This window comes from Anomaloglossus baeobatrachus, chromosome 8 (genome assembly GCF_048569485.1).
Source record: "Anomaloglossus baeobatrachus isolate aAnoBae1 chromosome 8, aAnoBae1.hap1, whole genome shotgun sequence".
Lineage (NCBI taxonomy): Eukaryota > Metazoa > Chordata > Amphibia > Anura > Aromobatidae > Anomaloglossus > Anomaloglossus baeobatrachus.
In genome coordinates, this window is record NC_134360.1 from 195,875,542 (window position 1) to 195,897,381 (window position 21,840).

At 44.1% G+C, this 21,840-nt stretch overlaps 1 protein-coding gene across 1 annotated transcript in view; it reads right to left on the bottom strand.

Annotated features, from left to right (window-relative positions):
• The window catches only part of ABCA4 (ATP binding cassette subfamily A member 4), a 295,790-nt gene extending 281,163 nt beyond the window's left edge, over positions 1 to 14,627 (bottom strand). Inside the window, exons 1-4 of the mRNA XM_075322132.1 lie at positions 14,562 to 14,627; positions 10,727 to 10,820; positions 9,271 to 9,412; positions 792 to 931 (exon numbers count right to left, since the gene is read on the bottom strand). Of these exons, the coding sequence (XP_075178247.1) occupies positions 792 to 931; positions 9,271 to 9,412; positions 10,727 to 10,820; positions 14,562 to 14,627 (442 nt within the window). The remainder of the gene's footprint in view (positions 1 to 791; positions 932 to 9,270; positions 9,413 to 10,726; positions 10,821 to 14,561) is intronic.
• Positions 14,628 to 21,840: the final 7,213 nt, after the last annotated feature.

Genomic DNA, 21,840 nt, shown 5'->3' on the forward strand with positions numbered 1-21,840 from the left:
CATCAGAAGTGTTTACATGCTGTACACTCACAGTTTTCCATCTCACAGTGTTATAGCCAAACTCAAAAGCACAAAGTCTCACAAAGCTGTCAAAATAGGGAACTTCACTCCTGCCAGAGGAGACTTTCTCTCCAGGCAACTTCAGTTTCCCTTACACTAAAGGGCCAGAGCTTTTATTACTAAACTAGAGAGTATTTTTCTTTTTACTTTAAAATTCCAAATTTTTGAGAAAGACTTTAGACATCTATTACTTCAGCAGGTGTTTCAGGAGGTGATAGGTAATCTTTAAGGTTTGGGTGTGTTTATGCGATGCGGATGCTAGTCAAGTGTGCTATAGTTTGGTTTCTTCGGTTGCATCCCATGTATAAGGGTTGTCCATGCCTTTCAGTGTGGTTCATGTACTCTTACCCAAGATTTAAGGGCATTTGAAGATGTTTTGGGGTGCCAACTACAATTTCTCCCTAAATTTAATTTATCAGACATGGATGGATATGCAAATGAACATAAACTAAAAGCTATGGTAATTTCATAACTTTACATAAGTACAATCTTTATATTCTAATGTCTGAACAGGTAACACTTTGGATAACAACAAAGATCATCACTGATCAGCCTAAAACTCATATCTTAACTAATGAGCACGAGCTGACTCTGTCACTGATATATTTTGTATTTTTTGCACTGCAGCTGACGACATAAAAACTCATTCAAAAGTTATAATTCATTCTTCTAGATTTGCCAAGATAATAAAGTCAGATCTCAAATGAACAGTTCAATGACTTGGAAATTACCATAAACTCTTCCAGGGTTAGTCCGAATGGTATCCATAAAATTGGATATAGTATACAGTTCCTTCCAGATGCGGCCAAGATGCTGTATTTCAGGCTTTTCGAAAAGCACATCTTGGACATCTTTATAAGCTCTTGCGAGGCTTAGAGGAAACAAAGAACAAATGGTTACTTGTTACAGAAAAATACTAAACCTGCAAACTGATAAAACTTCAGAGACCTGAGCAGTTCTCATGAAATATACCAGGATTATTGTAGATTAACAGACGCCAACACAAGGTTTCTTGGATTATACAATAAACACCGGCTTCCTATTTTATTTTTTAACAAACACTGTAACTAATATTACATAAAAACTGATTGTAGTAGATATATAATGATTAGCTCTGAGTTCCATTTGACCATTCAAAAATGCATTTTTTTTGCTCACCTGCAAAGTTATAGAGTCCGATTCATTATTGCTTTTGTGCTCTTTTTCTTGTATAAATATGGTTCTAATAATGACTTTTTTATTTGCTCTATACTTCATTACTTTATTTGTGCCTTTTTTAAGTTAACGTCACTTTGTTTTTGTCTGGTTTATCTTATCCAGAGAGTTTATTGACTTTTCAAAATGTTGCAAGATTTTTGTGCAATAATACTCCAGTATCCCGAAGGAGCACAAAATCTTTTGTCCACAGTTGAAGACATTTTAAAGATTTATGAAAGGATTGCGCGACCTTTACTTTTTAATGATGCAAAAAAAAAGCAAGAGCCAAAAAAAATCTTCGAATTTGTTCCAATTCATTAATGGTTGTGCACCTAATTTGAAGAATTTGGTACAAAATTCGACAACGCAAAAAGAAAATACAAAAAAAAGACTTGAAATAAAATGCAAATAATGAAACCATGCAATAGAGTATACAAAAAGTGACAATTGAAAGTGCTTTCTAGGCAGCTGATGACAAAGACCACCTGAGATATGAACAGGAGAAAAGTCAATCATTTGAACAACTTTATGGATCTCCAGGAGCCATGCAAATATTGTTGCGAGGAAGGGATATGCATCGTCTAGTCCAGGGGTGGGGAACCTCCGGCCCGCGGGCCGTATACGGCCCGTGACGACTTTTTATGCGGCCCCCGGGCACATTCCCGGGGACCATTGTGCTTTGGTGGCAGCCGCGCTTTTCCCGGCTGCCGGCCCTTTAAATCCCACAGCCTGATGCCCTGTGGGTAGATGCTAGAATGTACGGGCTCTCTCCAGATCCTGACTTCCAGGACCTGACTGCAGCCCATACATTCTAGGCTTATCCCCGGCATGTGTGCTCTGGTGGGCGGGTAAGCAGCAAGCTGCGATAAAGTCACACAGAAGAGCTGCAGCAGGTTTACCAGCCTCCCGAAACTGTGCTGTGTGTGTGTGTGACTCTCCCTCCCCCTCACTGCGAGTACTCAACCCATCGCTGCCCCCCCCCCCCGCTCAGTGCTGTGTACACCCTCGTACTGTGTGTACCCCCCAATGCTGTATGTACCCCCCAATGCTGTGTGTACCCCCTCGTGCTGTGTACCCCCTCGTGCTGTGTACCCCCTCGTGCTGTATGTACCCCCCAATGCTGTGTGTACCCCCTTGTGCTGTATGTACCCCCTAGTGCAGTGTGTACCCCCTAGTACAGTGTGTACCCCCTAGTACAGTGAGTACCCCCTAATGCTGTGTGTACCCCTTAATGCTGTGTGTACCCCTTAATGCTGTGTGTACCCCCTCATGCTGTGTACCCCCTCGTGCTGTGTACCCCCTCGTGCTGTGTACCCCCTCGTGCTGTGTGTACCCCCTCGTGCTGTGTGTACCCCCTCATGCTGTGTACCTCCTAGTACAGTGTGTACCCCCCAGTGCTGTGTACCCCCAGGTGCTGTGTGTACCCCCTAGTGCTGTGTGTACCCCCTAGTGCTGTGTACACCCCAGTGCTGTGTGTACCCCCTCGTGCTATGTGCCCCCTAGTGCAGTGTGTACCACCTAGTGCAGCGAGTACCCCCTAATGCTGTGTGTACCCCTTAATGCTGTGTGTACCCCTTAATGCTGTGTGTACCCCCTAATGCTGTGTACCCCTTAATGCTGTGTGTACCCCCTCGTGCTGTGTACCCCCTCGTGCTGTGTACCCCCTCGTGCTGTGTACCCCCTCGTGCTGTGTGTACCCCCTCATGCTGTGTACCTCCTAGTACAGTGTGTACCCCCCAGTGCTGTGTACCCCCAGGTGCTGTGTGTACCCCCTAGTGCTGTGTGTACCCCCTAATGCTGTGTACACCCCAGTGCTGTGTACCCCCTCAGCGTGGTGTAACCCCTCACTGCTGTCCGTGCCCCCCCTAGTGCTGTCTGTACCCCCTGGGTGATGTCTATGCCCCCCCACCAGTGCTGTCCGCACCACCTAATGCTGTCCATGCTGCCACCAGTGCTGTCCATGCCACGGTGAGTGCTGCCTGTGTCCCCCTTATGCTGTCCATGCTCCCCAGTGCTGTGTGCCACCCCTCAGTGCTCTTAACTCGCTACTGCTGTCTGTACCCTCCCACTGCTTTCTATGCTCCCCAGTCCGTGCTCTCCTATTGATGTCTATGTTCCCCCAGACCTGTCTGTCTCCCTAATGCTGCCACCCAGTGCAGTCCGTGCTGCCACCCAGTGCAGTGCGTGCTGCCACCCAGTGCAGTGCGTGCTGCCACCCAGTGCAGTGCGTGCTGCCACCCAGTGCAGTGCGTGCTGCCACCCAGTGCTGTGCGTGTCCCCAGTCATGTCTGTGCCACCGCCAGGGCTGTCCATGCCCCCTACTGATGTATATGCCCCAGCCCCTCCTGTGATGTATATGCCCCAGCTCCTCCTGTGATGTATATGCCCCAGCTCCTCCTGTGATGTATATGCCCCAGCCCCTCCTGTGATGTATATGCCCCAGCCCCTCCTGTGATGTATATGCCCCAGCCCCTTCTGTGATGTATATGCCTCAGCCCCTCCTGTGATGTATATGCCCCAGCCCCTCCTGTGATGTATATGCCCCAGCCCCTCCTGTGATGTATATGCCCCAGCCCCTCCTGTGATGTATATGCCCCAGCCCCTCCTGTGATGTGTACTCCCAGTGTCTCCTGTAATTTATGCGCCCTGGCCCCTCCTGTGATGTGTATGCCCCCAGCATCTCCAGACAGAGACAAACCTGGAAAAGCAGCTGTGAGAAACAAGATGATCAATATCACCGAACATTACAATCGCACCAAAGAGAAGCAGCTCCGGCCACCACAATAGGGGTGAGTTAATCGTTTGACCAAATATAGCAGGGTTATTTTTCAGGTTGATAATGTTGTGCGGCCCCCAAAGGTTAGTAGGAAATTCCAAATGGCCCCCGGCAGTAAAAAGGTTCCCCACCCCTGGTCTAGTCAAAAGTAGCATTTTCATCTAACTCCCACTGGGGCTAAAGACATGGAAGATGTAAAGGAAGGCCCTGGTGATAGGGAGAAGAGAAAAGGGATCCCCACTTCACACTCACCTGTGAGTGATCCCTTAGCTCCCCAATATCCCTAGACGGGTCCTTCCCCCGTGTACCGTTACATTCTTAGGCCGTCAGTTACCCCAAACTTAACCTGACTAGTGAGTAAGTTAGCGAGACACTCTTCCCACTAGACAATGTGGTGGGGAAAGAAACAACAAAAAACACTCCTTGCTTTCTTCAGCAGGAAACTTCACAGCTGCAACTGAAAGGATACCTCAGCTCTTCCAGAGACAGTTTCCATCAAAGTGGTCAGTATGGAAGATCTATCACCGGCATGGAGAAAAGCCAGGAGTGGGTATATCTATCGGAAGTGTGTGATGACAAGATGCCACAGCTGTGATTAAGACTATGAGTAATCTCAGCCAGTAGTGAAAAGGACCTTAACCCTTTCAGCATCAAATGAAAGTAAATCCACTTCAACACAAAATGTAACCTGCGGACGTGACACATTTGTGACACTAATTCCTAGACCATTGCTTTATATTAATGTGCAGTAGTCCTCCTGACTAATCTGTTGAGTCCAGTGGTTTCTATCAAACTTTAACCACAAAGATTGTGAACCCATGGAAAAGTTTTGATTTGCTGAAATGAAATTGTATTTTCCTGTTAGAAGATGTCATGCTGTGTTCGGCTTTGAACTTGCTGGGTGTCATTGTGGCGTCAGACTCTGTTCACACAGCAGAGTCTGACAAGCAGCCTGAGGTCTCTTAGTTGTTCATGCTGACTTGGGCGTCGGCTATTTTTAGCTTCACTGCTCTCCAGCCCTACATGAGTTCATTCCTGCTGGCTTGTGAACTATTGTTAGGAGCTCAGGCTGCTTTAACCACTCATAGACTCCTTCACTCTTTATAAGGTACTGGATCTGGTTGCTTGTTGCCGAATATAGCTCAACGTTGCTTCAGCGACAATGGTCCTATTGTAGTGATCCAGGGCCCGGTGATCTGTAGTGTATTTACCTGTGTGATGTGGATATATCCTCGTTGTTGTGTTTTATTTCCTTCTAGGTTCATGTTTCCTCTCCCCTGTGGCTGATTGCAGTGTGTTTGTGTTTTGCCTCTCCACCTATCTGTGTATTTGTGGGGTTTGCCTCTCCAATCCCGGCCCTCTCCTGGAGTGGGGGAGAGGGGGTGTTAGATCAGGGTTTGGAGAGGAGTTAGGGATATGCTGGTGACCCAGACCTAGCTACCATCAAGCTTACCTCTGGTATAAGGGATAGCACAGGGTCCCTAGGTTGAGAGCCAGCATAGAGATCCCTGATTCAGTTACCTTATTTCCCCGTGACAGAAGCACCATTATGCTCTTTTTCTAGTGGCAAATAAGTAGGTTGTGGCCATCTTGTAGCTCTTTCGTTACAGTTTTCATCTAGTCAGGTTTTGTGAAATGTCATCACAACTTCATGTAACAGCCAATGCACGAGGCGCCAAGAGTTGTTCTTTGTAGAATAAGCAATAAAGCATTTTATGCTATGTAGGTGGGCTTCCAATGTCCTAGTGTAGGCTCATACTATAGCTCTGGGGTTACTTTGACATAATTTATCTAAGTGTGGTGTGGGGGGACATTAAGAAACACTGCAAGTTCTATTGATCTCAATCAAATCTCATACATATTCTCAGGAACAGTACACCCTAATTATTCTTCATATTGGAGCTAAGGAAACCTATCAAACTAAACACTGGGTAAGTGTTACAAAAATATAAAATACCAATGATGGGGCTTAATCTAGAAGTTTAAAGTCTCAAAGGACAGCTCCATTAAGAAACAGAGGTATCATCACTGACAACATAAAGTTTCCAAAGTTTTAATTTCACCCTGGAACAAGTTGTCTCATTGTCTATCACTATGTTCCAAATACTTCTTTGGATCCAATGATTTGCCTCAATGATCATTAGGATATTGACAAGAAAATCCAGGCGATTTAATTAACTAAGTCAGTGGATGGTGAACATGTCGAGTACTAATATTGAGTCTTAAAGTCAATAGGATTCATTCCTTATGATAAAGGATATCGGATGTCTCCATCATGAAATACTTGGTGTTAATACATATCCTTTACCAATGAAACATCTCGAGTCTGTACACGTTTTCTCCCCGGCGTCGTCAATATATCAGTAAGAAACCTGTATAATAACAAAGGCTTCATACAAAGGTTTGTTGTAAAACGGTGGCAACCCGGGCTATGATTGATACCATAGCACCTATTTTCTTATCGCCCTTGTTACATATCCTGTAACATCCGGGCTTTGCCCACAATGAGGCTTTTGTTTGCAATGACAAAAAAGGCCACGTCTAAAAATGTACTTTAACCGCTACCTGCTATCTGCAACTTTCTAAATTTGTCCTATTCTTCCATTTAGAAGGTCTGTGTCCTGTCATTCAGTGACCCGAAATGCTGCAAAGCTTTCATCAATTTATTTTTCGTACTTGTTCCTGCATTGTGTCTAAAAGATTATAGAATGGCAGTGGGCAGGAAAGAAAAAATAATAATTTTAGCATTTTAGCAAGGTCTTCTTTTTTTTTTTTTTTGAATGATTAATATTGTTGCTTTTTTTCCAAGAGGAATACAAAAAAAAGTATAAAACATACAAGTCTATAAGTAAAAAGGTTCTAAAAATTGGCGATTTACCATATATGTACAATATAAAGACCCCTATAGCTAAACTCCAGAACCACATACCTCTTTAGTTGTCTATGGATCCCATACATCTCATGTAGAAAACACTAAATCACTATTATTACTACAGTTTGAAACATGTTTGTCTAAATAGAAAATCGCCTACAGGGAGAAATGAAGTTGTATTCTCCCTTCAGCTGCTTGTTCTAGTCATAGTGGGGGCACATGTGGTTGTAACAGTCGACGATCATATATAGTCAGTGTGCTGTAATCGCTTCTCCTCTTGACTGACATTCTGTCCCTGAGGACCATGCCTTGGATGCTACATGAGATAATAACATATCACTCTGTTTTAAAAGGAACCTTTAACCAGGCTGTGTCCACCCTGTTTATTAGCTGCATGCTAGCTACCCAGACATGTAGGTTTTTAACCCAGGTAGAGGCATTTGAGTTAGGGTCCCGGTATACTGAGATAGAGCTTGTCGCTGGTTACTGGGCTCACAGGAATTGGCCAATATATAAGCTAAGTATATATTTTTTCAAATATTCCTATAGCAGTAATGCAATGCCAGAGTTCCCTTTTTGATTGTTAGCATTCTAGAGTGCAGGTGTATGTATTTTGTAGTTATATTGTGTTTTCAACTAGCACCTGTTCACACCCGTTGGATGTGCGGGTCAGTCTTTTTGATTTATTTAAAGGGAACCTGTCACTAGATTTGTCCCTTATAAGTTGTGGCCAACACCAGTGAGCTCTTATATACAGCATTCTAGAATACTGTATATAAGAGCCCAGGCCACTCTGTATAACATAAAAAGAGCTTTTATTATACTCACCTGCGGGGCAGTCTGGTCTGATTGGCGTCACTGGTCTCGGTACAGCTTCTTCCTTCCATCGCCGTTCTCCTTCTAGCTTGATGTAGATGACACATCCTACGTCATCCACACAAAGGTCTCTATTGTGCTCCTGTGCACACACACTTCTCTCTGCCCTGCTGATGGTAGAACAAAGTATTGTAGTGCGCATGTGTGAGCGATCTTTTACCTTTCCCCACGTCTGCACATTACAGTACTTTACTTTGCCCTCAGCAGGGCAGAGAGAAGTGCGCATGTGCAGGAGCGCAATGGAGACCTCTGGGTGGATGAGGTAGGACGCATCATCCACATGAAGCTAATAGGACGACGGCGATGGAAGGAAGAAAGGAAAAGCCGGACCAAGACCAGTGACGCCCACTGCTGTGTATAAGGGCTTCCTGGTGCTGGCCACAGCTTATAGGGGCCAAATCTGGTGACAGGTTGCCTTTAAAACTCTGCATTATATTGTCTCTCAATTCCAACGAATCTTCCAATTGTTTGACAACTGGATGATACCATTTTCCTTGTCAGAGGGGTGTGTCTATATACAGTATGGCGCTGTCAGCACTGATTAAACACTGCCAGTATGTAAGAGCACCCCCCCTAAATTGGTACATCCAGTTATGAATTTATTTCAAAACTTAAGAACAATTATTGAGAGACCACATAATGTAGACTTTTAAGAAAAGTTTATGTTTTGTGAATTCATACATACAGTACCTTTCCCCAAGAAGCTGCAAAAACCCTAGTACATGCTCTTATTATCTTCTGCCTGGACTATTGCAACCTTCTGCTCTGTGGCCTCTCTTCTAACAGTCTCGTTCCCCTACAATCAATTCTAAACTAGGCCGCCCAACTAATCCACCTGTCCCCCGTTACTCCCCGACCTCTCCTTTCTACCAATCCCTTCACTGGCTTCCCATTGCCCAACGACTCAAATTCAAAACATTACCATAACCTACAAAGCCATCCACAACCTGTCTCCTCCCTACATCTGTGACCTAGTCTCCCGGTACTTACCTGCATGTAACCTCCGATCCTCACCAGATCTCCATCTCTACTCCCCTCTCATCTCCTCTTCCCACCATTGCATCTAAGATTTCTCCCGTGCCTCCCCCATACTCTGGAATGCTCTGCCACAACATATCAGACTCTCGCCTACCTTGACAAGCTTTAAAAGGAACATGAAGACCCACCTCTTCTGACAAGCCTACATCCTGCCGTAACCCTCAGTCCGCTATAGCACCGCACAACCTTCTCTAACTTCACCTACTGTAATCTCACCCATTCCCTGTAGACTGAGCCCGGGCGGGCAGTGTCCTCTCTCCTACTGTAACAGTCTGTGCCTTGTTTTGTATATGCTTATTGTACTTGTTTTAATTTTGTACACCCCTATCACATGTAAAGCGCCATGGAATAAATGGCGCTATAATAATAAATAATAATAATATTGCAATGTGTTAAATCGATCCTCGAGAATGTCTCAATATGTCATCGTAATATGGCCATGATTACTTACATAGAATTGTTGTAGTTGGAGACCACGCCGGGCGACTCTCCTCTTGTAGGACTTTTAAAACAAGGGTTATTGGAATTGCAGAATATTCCATGTAACCACGGCAAAACCCCTGCCGATGGCATTGCCTTGTTTGGGAAATGGCCTGCATAAATGGATAAATACCGGGAAAAGAATTAAAACTTAGCTTTAGTATTTAAAACAGCACTTGTCAAAACATCAGAGGTCTACGTGCTACATTCCTTTTAGGTTACTTGAAGGGCTTTTTCGGTTTTGCTTTTTTTTTTTTGCTCATGTCTGGACTTTATCTGCCTGAAGGTATGCATCTCTTAAACCCATGCAATTGAGGGGCACATCTTGACGTCTTATTCTCTACCATGACCAGTGGAAACTTTTGGATTCCCGATAAGGTGGTACATTTTTCAAGAAAATGTAAACACCTGTCTCTTTAATATCCACAAGCGAACTGAACGCTTCATGGTTTAATAATGGTGGAAATAATTACAACACGCATACGCTGAATATAACATTAACTACAGGAGCGGCTCAGTCATTAAGGAGTCAATCGGGCTCATAAAATGTTCTCCCTATGGTGGAATATTCTGGAATTGTTCTAGACTGTAGACACTCTGCACAACTTGCTAAAATATCAGTTTGCTAATACAATGAGTTCTGGAGGAGGGATCCAAAACTGTTCACTGAGAAGTTTCACGTTTCCTGTATTTAGTCTGACTGTTGTTTAGCAGACAGTTTACAGTAGTCTATGGTCTGAAGACTAAATATAGAGAAGGGCAGCACGGTGGCTCAGTGGTTAGCACTGTATGGTTGCTCAGTGGTTAGCATTGTATGGTGCCTCAGTGGTAACACTGTACAGTGGCTCAGTGGTAACACTGTATGGTGCCTCAGTGGTTGGCACTGCATGGTGGCTCAGTGATTGGCACTGTACGGCGGCTCAGTGGATGGCACTGTATGGCGGCTCAGTGGCTGGGGCACTGTACGGTGGCTCAGTGGTTGGCATTGTACGGCGGCTCAGTGATTGGCACTGTACAGCGGCTCAGTGGATGACACTGTATGGCGGCTCAGTGGATGGCACTGTACGGCGGCGCAGTGGATGGCACTGTATGGCGGCTCAGTGGTTGGCACTGTATGGTGGCTCAGTGGTTGTCACTGCATGGTGGCTTAGTAGTTAGCACTGTACAGTGGTTTAGCGATTGGCACTGTACCGTAGCACAATGGTTGGCCCTATATGGTGGCTCAGTGGTTGGTATTTTATGGTGGCTCAGCAGTTAGCACTGTACGGTGGCTCAGTGGTTAGCACTGCACAGTACAATATAGTCTTAGGAAGGAATCAAACATCTTCATTTTATACATAATTATATAGTTTACAAAACACATTATTTATCCAGCATTGATTGAAATTATTGTGAAAAACAAAAGAAAATAACAGTAAATTTCTTACATTCATGTTGGCGGTACAAGGGGTTCGCGTTTCTCAGCCACACCAGGACAAGAATCAATGATAAGGGCCAGAAAATTTCCACAAAAAAGCGAAGCTGTCAGGCAGAGAATGTTGAATTCAGCATCAAAACTGGTAAGAACAATTACACATTGTAACACATGGAGGGAAATATTTCTCACTAATATAGAAATGTGGACTGACTGGAGGGGATTTATGACCGTGGGTGTGCAGATGCGTCTGCTGCCGAGTGCCAAGAGCTGTCTCCACAATCTGCCTACACCTAATACCGCAATCCCAAAAGTGCCTGCTGGAAAGATGAACAGGTGAGGTCACATTCTACCCGAAAACCCTCTTAGAATTCCGTTGAAGATGATGAATACCAAGTGTCAATTATAATAATAGTTCTAACAGGAAATTGGTCTATAAATGTGATATATGGTATAAAGTGGGCAATGATAGGAATAAAAATAGACAACTAAAAGGCTTATATCACTGGATCCAGTATATGAAGGAATTTTATAGATTTCAAAATATTTAAAGTAATTAATTCAAATATTAAAAGAGAATCTGTCAGCAGGTTTTTACTACCTCATCTGAGAGCAGCATAATGTAGGTAAGGAGATTCTGAATCCAAAGGTGCATCACTTAGATTGCTGGGTGCAGCCACCCTGACACAATCTGAATTTTTAGATTTAGCCATGTAGTAGAGTCCAGAGAGCTGTCCCCGCCTCACACCAGGCTGTCAGTAGTGATTGTACATTAACAGTGAGATGTCAATCAGAGGAGGGGGTGTGTCGGACTAGCATGAGTTTTTAGTCTGGTAATTATAAGGGTGCTGCAGCTTAATCAAACATAGCAAATAAACAAAAGATCGGACTGTGACAAAACAGGCATACCTGAACTTCCTGTGTTAACCCTTGCAGCATGCTGGCTGCAGCTTACATAGCCAAAACCTGCTGACAGATTCCCTTTAAATACCCTGTTGAAGTGTTCTCAGAGAAAAATTTACCACTTGAACCCTAAAGGGCCATTTACACGCTGAGACATCGCTAACGATATAACGTCGGGGTCACGGTGTTTGTGACGCACATCCAGCGCCGTTAGCTACATCGTAGCGTGTGACACGTACGAGCGACCTTCAACGATCGCAAAACAGGTAAAAATCGTTGGTTTTGGAGAGGTCGTTTATTTACCAAAAATCGTTGTATGTGCAGTAACGAGGTTGTTCCTCGTTCCTGCGGCAGCACACATCGCTATATGTGACACCTCAGGAACGAGGAACATCTCCTTACCTGTGGCCGCCCGCAATGAGGAAGGAAGAGGGTGGCCGGGATGTTACGTCCTGCTCATCTCCGCCCCTCCGCTTCTATTGGGTGGCCGCTTAGTGACGTCGCTATGACGCCGAACGAACCGCCTCCTTAAAAAGGAGGCAGTTTGCCGCTCACAGCGACGTCGCTAGGCAAGTAAGTATGTGTGTCTGTTCCTAGCGATGTTCTGCGCCACGGGCAGCGATTTGCCTGTGACGCACAACCGACGGGGGCGGGTGCGCTCGCTAGCGATATCGGTAATGATATCGCAGCGTGTAAAGTGGCCTTAAGGCTTCATGTGGCAACTTACATAAGGCCTTGTCAGTATTCTGTGATAGGGATTCCTCTAAATTCATCTGGAATCTATTTTCTATCTGTTGGCTCCTATACAGGGGTATAGAATCGGTAATCACATAGGGACAAGGTCAGGAGACGTCTGTTAGGTTTGTTTTTTTTTTTGTTTTGTTTTTTTATGCAGCCTTAAAGCTAAAAAACAGAAGTGGATTAAAGAGACAACACCTCAGTCTTTTTTTTTTACAGCTGTTTTCCATTTTTGATCAATTTCTGGTTTTCACTTAAAAAAACTGCACAAAAAACCTAAATCAGGAAACTCAATCTGAATGTATTTGGTGATCACTGACTTTACGACTAGGTCACACTGCTGACAACAATGTATTCCATCACTTCAATCCCTCCAAGTTGTCAGGACCATCCCATCCCATCTTTACAAGTGTATCATAACGATAAAACTGCAAACAGTTTTCACCTGAGACAAGTTCACGGACCGCACCTAGAGCGAACCTGCCCGCACCGAGAGATGGTGGTAGCCAATTCTCACACCTTCACCTGATGTATTATGGGTGTGAAGTTTTACTGTGACATTTACTGCTCATGCTGAAGAGCTATGTTTGCATTTATAAAGTTATTAGTTAAGTAAAAGGATTATCTCCTGGAATAACAAGCCAACAGTCATGCTCACAGTCATATCATATTTCCTCTACAAGTATAACTTACTGCCATTTGATTTCATGGAGTTAAAGGAAAACTGTCAGGTTCTCCAAGACCCCCAAACAGTCACCAGTATCCTACAGAGCCCTATCCCAGCATTTTTATCAAGTGTATGAAGCTCTTTTCCCACAACTAGTGCCATCCCTCCACGCTCTGCTTGATTGACACCTTCACCTTCCCCAGTCATAACTTTTCGTAGTTCCGAATGTTGGTTGCCTGCACAAGATCTGCTGCACCAAACCTATGAAATAGGCTAATGAAGGAAATGTTCCAAAACCTGGACTAGTCCAGGGATTATAGGCTCCTTCCCTAAACTCCTAAAGTAGTCCTGGTAATTAGCATATCATGGACAGCAATACAATAGTGTTTTTGCCGGGCATAGCTGCAAAGTTTCGTCAAACAACAAACTTGAATGAAATGCAGCAATAGGGCTCTGTATGATAACCATGGCATTTTGGGGGCCATGGGGAACTATTTCAGGCACCCTCCTATTAGGTGAAGTGCCTGCGCAATGTCTCTAGTTAGTTAGTCTGTCTGCCTGCTAGCTAGTTGACAGGTTCCGTTATCCCTGTGTCCATCACCTGTACCTGTTCCTGCCTTCCCATAACTATTTCTCCCTGCTGTGCCCACCATACCTGTCCGTACCCGCCTGCCTGTCTGCCTTAGTCATCCTGACTGTACCTGCCCATAGCTGTGCTCGTACCAGTGTCCGTATCTGTCCTGGGGGTCAGCTGCCACAGCCCTGGTCATTGCCCTGGGAGTGGTACCTGGCGTCCTCCTGGTGTAACCCCACCCACTAAAGGGTAAGCTTGGGTTCCCCTGTGGTCCAGTGGGTCCACTACTCCCGCTTGCTGCCTCTACACCGGTGTTACATCCTTTCCCACAAACCCGTATTCCATTCCACTCAGCTTCTCCGTCTCTATAAAGTGCCGTCCGTAGATTGATCTGCATGTACAATGTGGTAGGTTCCCTTTAACTAGAAAACTTCTCACTGGGAAAATAAACCAGGTTGGTGCATAAAGAATGCCTATATCTTCATTGTATATGGAGGAGTGATTTAATATTGCCTCTTCAGTATTTTAAGTGCTCATTATGGAATCCAAATGTTCTGATTAAGCTATAAATTTCTACTTCTTGCTGAGACTATGACGTGCCAATGAGCTCGGAAGTTATGTTCTCAGCTAACATCACATTTCCATTTTAATAAGAATTAGAGATCTGTCAGCAGTCGTCTGTTGATAGCTTACAGCTGGCAACACAGGATTGGATATAGACTGAAAAGTAAATGTGGAGAGAACATGGAAGACAAACACACGACACAGTCCTCTAACCACGGGAAGAAGGAAAGCAGCAGGAAATTTTACGAAAGGGACTAATGAAATAAAGTTATTCGGAGTTGGGCAATTTTGAGTTTTGTCAAGAATAACTTTCCAAGACAAAAATAATTTTGTTTGCAGAAGACATTTTCAAAGCAAATCCATGTAGTGATAAGCAACGTCTTGTGTTTAACCTGACGATACCTTCTGCCTTTTCCGGAGAGTCCAGTTCTTCCATAGCAATAGCTTAACCTTGGCACTAAACCTCATCCTTCTGAATATCGACATCTGATGGCTGAAAAAGAAGAGGACAAAAGTTATTGTTCAGCAAATTCAAAAATTACGGATGATGGACATCCATCACGTACAAAAATACTGATATATTATAAGCACCATCTTGTGGTTACATGTAATATGTGGTTAAAGGCATCAATTATTTTTATAGCCCATCTGTGAGTTTACCATACAAATCATCTTACTTAGTGAGCAGGAACATCTGCGAGTAGCATCTGCTTTCACTTAGAGGGATATGAAGAAGACACCAAGCCTATGGCAAGATTTGAAGTTCTGGACAACTTAAACATCAGCAATATTATTCCTACATACAGTGACAAGTGAAAGGGTAACAATGTTTTAAAACTTTTGACTTTCAGGCTCCATATCTCATCATCTATTACAGCATTGAGCGTGAGACTACCTCGATTTTATAGACAATCATCTTGGCTTTCTCATACATAAATTTGACTTGCAACTATTTAAAATATGATTAGTTATGGAGATTATTCTCATGTCACCTCATTGTTAATATTTTGCTCCTAAAAATCTAAATTTAAATTTATTATTTTGTTAGTATTTTGTAAATCCACATTTGGCTTTCACAACTGCCTGAATCCTTCTGGGCATGCTCTTGGTCAGACTCAAGCATGTCATGGCCAAAATCTGATCCCAGATCTCTTTTACATGTTCCCAATGTTGTTACATATTGGTCATCTCACTTGGGTATTTATACAGCTTTTTTTCAACTCTACTCAGAAGTGTTTTATTGGGTTGAGGTCTGGGGACTGTGGGGACAATCCAGTGCCTCTACATCATTGTCATTGAACCATTAAAGTGCTACATACTCTGGGTAAATTTAAGGGTTCTTATAAAAAGAAAATTGCTAAGGGTTCTATGGAAAATCCCCATTTTTTTTTGGATACAGTTAACTACATTTTACATATAAGTTTTGGTACAAACTAATATATAAAGCGGAGTTTATGTATGTGTGTATGTATGTATGTATGTATGTATGTATGTATATATGTATGTGTGTATGTCCGCTAAAGGAAGCCGCACCATCATATTTACAATCACAAAATTTTGCACAGACGCCTCAGATGACCAAGGGAACGTCATATACTGTTTTGAGGGAAAATTTTAACTCCGCACTTTACCGTTATTCACCAAAAAACCTGCTTGCATTAAAGTCAATGGAGCTGGAAGCAACAGGTCATTAATAGGAGCTGTGATTGGTTCCTATAGTAATGAAGGACATTCTTGGTATAAGATGTTTATGTGTGAGCTAATATGATATCAGTGGAGTGACAGAAAGAAAGAGACAGACAGAGACAGACACAGACAGACATACACACAGAAAGACATAGAGACAGACAGACAGAGAAAGAGGCAGAAAGGGAAAGAGACAGACAGACAGATGCAGACAGGGAAAGAGACAGAGATAAACCAACAGACAGAAAGGAAAAGAGGCAGACAGACAGAGACAGACAGAGAAACAGGCAGACATAGATAGAGACAGGAAGACAGGGAAAGAGACACAGACAGACAGAGACAGACAGAAATGTCGCGGGCGGAGAGTGAAAAGGGGGGAGGTTTGGTGGTGGGATGTCGGTTGTGATGCCACCCACGGGGTTGTGGTGATGGTGGGCACCACTGCTGCTGGTGACGGGGGTTCCCGGGAGCGATGGCGAGGAGCAGCTGAGGTGTTGGCCCCTCCATGGGTAGGGGCGGTTGGTCCTGGGGCCCCGGTTGGGGGTTTGGATGGATGGATGTTGGTGGGTAGGGGCTAGGTGCAGGTGCCGAGGCGGGGAGGCAGCACGGATGCGGGGCAGCGGTGCAGCGCTGTGCCGGATGGCACTGGTGTACTCACTCAGATAGTCAATGACAGAATCTCTGGTAAACCAAATGGCTGGATGGAAGGGGCCCACAGTCGGCTGCGGCTTCTTCACTCTCTCCGGATGGGTTGGTGGCGGCTGTCTTTCCCTGCACCTGTGTGTAAGTGTTTGACCCCTATGGATTCCCACGGGTGGTCCGCTTCCCGGCTTGCACGTGTCGGGAGAGCCCGTTGTGCCTGCAGGCGCTGGCCCTTGGATCTCTGGCCGTTGGCGGTGGCTCTTATCCGGACGGGTTGGGCTGTTGCTTTCTGACAGGACTTGGGTGGGAATGAACCCCTGAGGTCCAGACCGCAATCAGAGAATTTGACCGTTATGGCGGCTTCCGAACCTAGTCGGGGTCTGAGTACCCTGCCTTGGTGCTTAGCTTCCCTCCGTTCCCCGGTTCGTTACCGGCGGGCCACCGCCCGACCCCGGTCCTACGGTTCCTGCGGACGTCCACTAACTCCTGCAGACGGCCACCACCGTCTGCCGACCTTGCTGACGGTGCCTGGGCTCCGACCCAGACACTCACAGTCTCTCCACTTCAACCTCCAACTCCACTACACTTGAACTCCAAACTCTAACTAACTGTTTTTCCCGCCTCCAGGCCTGTGAACTCCTCGGTGGGTGGGGCCAACTGCCTGGCTCCGCCCCACCTGGTGTGGACATCAGACCCTGGAGGAGGCAACAAGGGTTTTTGTTTGACGGATGGTCCCTACCAGGAAAGGGGTGTGTGTGTGTGTGTGTGTGATGGTGTTCTGTGACCCCTGGGGTCCAGGGCGTCACAGAAAGAGACAGACAGGGAAAGAGAGAAAGAGAAAGATACAGACAGAAAGAGAGACAGGGAAAGAGACAGACAGGGAAAGAGACAGACAGACAGAAAGAGGCAGACAGGGAAAGAGACAGACAGAGAAAGATACAGACAGGGAAAGAGAGACAGGGAAAGAGACAGACCGGGAATAACACCGACAGAGACAGGGAATGAGATAGAGAGAGACAGACAGAGACAGACAGAAAGAGGCTGACAGGGAAAGAGATAGAGAAAGATACAGACGGAAAGAGAGACAGTGAAAGAGACAGACAGGAAAAGAGACAGACAGAAAGTGACAGACAGAGAAAGATACAGACAGGGAAAGAGACAGGAAAAGAGACAGACAGAGAAAAAGACAGAGCCAGGAAGACAGGGAAAAAAACAGAGAGACACAGACAGAGACAGACATAAAGAGGCAGACAGGGACTGAGACAGACAGAGAAAGATACAGACAGGGAAAGAGAGCCAGGGAAAGAGACAGACAGGGAAAAAGAGACAGGAAAAGAGACAGACAGGGAAAAAGACAGACAGGCAGAGATAGACAGAGACAGACAAAGACAGAGGCAGACAGACAGGGAAAGAGATAGAGAGACACAGGGAAAGAGACAGACGGAGACAGGCAGACAAAGAGATAGAGAGACAGACAGACAAAGATAAACAGACTGACAGAGAGGGAGACAGAGAGTGAGAGAGAGATAGTGAGACAGTTACTATCCCCGGCAACGCCGGGTACTACAGCTAGTTTAAAATAAAACTGCAACTTCTCATAAAACATGAGGTAGAACTACAATAGGCACTTGCCTTCTGTATTTTTAGGTTAGTACTTTGAACATTGAAAAGTAATTGACTTAATGTTTTGCATTTATTTTTGAAAAATGTATTTTTCCCTTTAAATCTGAGGAGTAAAAGCCAAGTGGAGAGTGGCCTCACCAGACATTTCACTTGTCTCTTAATATATGCAATCTTTATCACAAAAATGAGAAGTGGTTTGGAAATACATGGGAGGTTTTGTTTATACTCAGGAGTGTGTTTCGCTCAGCAGATATATGCTGCCTACCTTTTTTTGACAAGTTTAGTGAAGAAACACTTGCATAATTTTGAAGGAGGAGGCTGCCGAGAATGCAAAGACTGCAAATAGTTTTGTATTAAACCAATAAGCCGTGCCAAGAGCGGAGCTCCTTATTGCTTCCAAGAATGTGCAAACACATCCAGCAGGAGAAATACAGGGGGACTCAAGATTTGCTGCACGCAGAGATTTTGAGAACATACAAGAAGAATGACTAAGTCAGTAACATTATCATTCCAGCAGCACAGCAGTTATTTATTCTTAGGCTACATTCACACATCCGTTATTCTCGACCGTGTGCCCCATTGATCCATTCACACGTGTGAAAAAAATATCAAGATGTCCAATCCGTGAGACTCAAAGCATGTCCTATTGTGATCCTCTTTGCGGATCTGACTCTGCCATTAAAGATGTTCCGTTAATAAACGCCTGATCCATTGCTAAGTCAATGGATAAATATGGATCTGTTGATATTCGAATTTGCAGAATTTTCCCCAAACCCACGTTTTTCAAGTGGAAGGTGCTTCAAGAAACACCAGTATTTTCATCCCCCTGAAGTGTTTTTGTTTAGCGTTGTTTTTTATTTCCTATGCTATTTTTCAATAGTTTTGCCTCCTGGCTGTTTGAGCATTTTCGAACGTTCTTGTTTAATGTTGTTTTCCAGAAGTTTCTTTTAACAATGAAGAAACCGCTAGCAGTTTTTGAAGCAAAAACACTGACAAAACATTCAAAAAAGATTCCCAGACATCTTTTGAGCCATTGACTTGTAAAGTATAGAGTGTCTTCAGAGCGGAAACTGCCTAAAGAATGGTCAGGTCACTTATTTTAACCTCTTGGCATCTTTGGAAACACGAAGCAGTTAAAGAAACTTAAAGGGGTTGTCTACTATCCGGACAACAAGTTCTCCTTCCACATGTTTGACCCCACTAAAATAAAAAAGCTTATACTCACCTCACGTTCCAGCGGTGCCGACGGTCACGTTCCCAGGGCTCTTGTTAGGTTTGGACATCATGCGAGCCCCGCACCCAATTGAACAGAGTGATACCGTATTCTCGCTATGGACTGTGCTGGTGATAGGAGAGGAATCGATGCCAGTGGCTCTGGTGGGCGCAGGCTGGGTTTCCCTGGGACCTGCCGTACCACTGGCTAACTGTAAGTGGCATGTGTCTTCCAGCTGAAGTTAACACACTATTCAGCTACAGCCAATGGGAAGACACCACACCCTTCTAATTTCCCCTCCTGTCTGCTGGTCACTGCCAGAGATAGTTTTGTATTCCTGCTTTCTGGTTCCCGCTCTGTTCTGAATAGTGATCCCTGTGTTTTGACCTCTGCCTGTTCTCTGACTACCCTTCTGCCTGCCATTTTTGTACCTCAGTGCCAGATCTGGATTTGACCTCTGCCTGGTTTCCTGACTACGTCCTTGTCTGTCGATTTTGTCCCTGTTCTGCATCTCCTGGTTTGACCCTGCCTGACTAACTACTCTCCTCTGGATTTCAGCCTTCCACAAGTAGCAATCTCAAGGGCCCTGCAGTAATTACAAATTCCTATATAGGGGTTAAAGGGTTTTGGGGTTCTCGGGGTCCTGCTTTGTGAGTGACTTTCCTCTACCCAGGCGTCCGTGACAGCAAGTCTGAGTCTGTGATTCCAGGCAGGCATTACACCAATCACCACTGGCTTCCCTCTTCCTGCCTTCAGACATATGAGTAATCAAAAGGAAGTGAGAGGTGTGTCTGCAACTCACCACCTGCTGATTACTCATACATGTGAAAGTGGGGAGAGGGAAGCCGGTGGTGACTGCCAGAGGGGCTCGCATGACATCCCAACCTCACGTGATCCCCGAGAATGCAAGTTTTAGCAACACTGGAGCAGGAGGTGAAACACATGGCATGGGAAGGTGTTTACCAAGTAATGGACAACCCCTTTAAAAACTGAACATATGAACTGAATAAAATGCATATTAATTATTAATTATTTTAAGCATTTAGTAAGTGCTTTTTTTGGAGTGGACCCATCTGGGAAAAAAAAAAAAACTTTTGCATGCACACACCATCCGGATGGATTCACAGGCTGCTGAAAATCAAGTGTATCTATTTGAATGGGGTTATTTCAGATGAATGGAAGAATTACTGAATTTTTTGTAACTAGATCTAGTATGAGAATTGTCCTGCTGGGTTCATACATTTTGTGTTTGGTGCAGATTTTAGATAATTTAAAGCGCACCAATCACCAGTATTTTCGTATTTAACCTAAAGACAGTGGTATACTGGCGCTATCAAGCTGATTCTATACATACATTTAGTTGTCAGCTTGGATGTATAGGTTTTGAAACACAAGGAAGTAAAGTTTGCAAAATCAGAAGCTTTTTGAATGACAGCAGCTGTCGATCAGCTGATAGCTGGGGTGGGTATTCATAGTGTTTCCCTCCCCCCCCCGACTGTCCCTCCTCCCTCTGTTATTTATGCTAACTCTATTATTGAATCGATTTACGTTGTGACTAAAATGACCTGTGCTAATGTCATACCCATGTGATCAGAAGGGGCGGAGCCTCAGCCAACATAGCTGATACCAGGAAGCAACATTTTTCTGTTGGCTGTGGCCCCACCCTGTCATGGGTATGACATCAGCACAAGTCCTTCTTTAAAGTAGCAGCAAAATGGATGAGTTTCAACTTAATCCTCATCCAGACATTATATTTTTTGGGGTGCAAAATATGTATGTAAATTGGCTACAGTTGTTTTTTTTTTTTTATTTTTTCACTTATTTATTTTTGTCAATAACTATTGAGGAAATGCACGTTTTTGTTGTTGGTTTTAATTATTCATTTCAATGGGGACCTTAGGCCACTGGTCTGGCATTGTTTTATTGCATTTTATGGTTGGTGTCTACAAAGAAAACCCCCCATAAAAGTGCATGAATAACAGCTGAAAACATGCAAACATTGTAAATACAGAAAAGCTGCAGGTTTCAGTTTAGAATTCCACGTGTAAACTTGGCTCCAAAATGCAATATGTGAACCCAGGGTCACCAAATAATGACATTGTTGGGTAGGGAAGCAAAGGAGAAGTTCAACCACGCCCACGGGTGTGGTGCTAGGCGAGAATCAGTACACTTTTAGCCTCATTTAAATTCAGGGATAATTTTTTCCCTGATTATTAGTCTATACTGGTGCTGTATCATGGCCGACATTCATAGGAGACTGTGATTTCTTCATTTCTTCTATACACAGCAATTCTCTGGCATTGCTGTATATAGAACAAGAGATCAGACCATTTCAGGTTCAAGTCCCCTAAGGGGACTATTAAATGCAGTAAAAAAGTTTTAAAAAATATGAAAAAATAAAAAGTCTAAAATTTAAAATCACATTTTACCACATTAAAAAATAAAAAAATATTAAAATTACACATATTTGTGTAATTGCTGCATTTGTAGAAGTCCAATATATTAAAATATAAAATA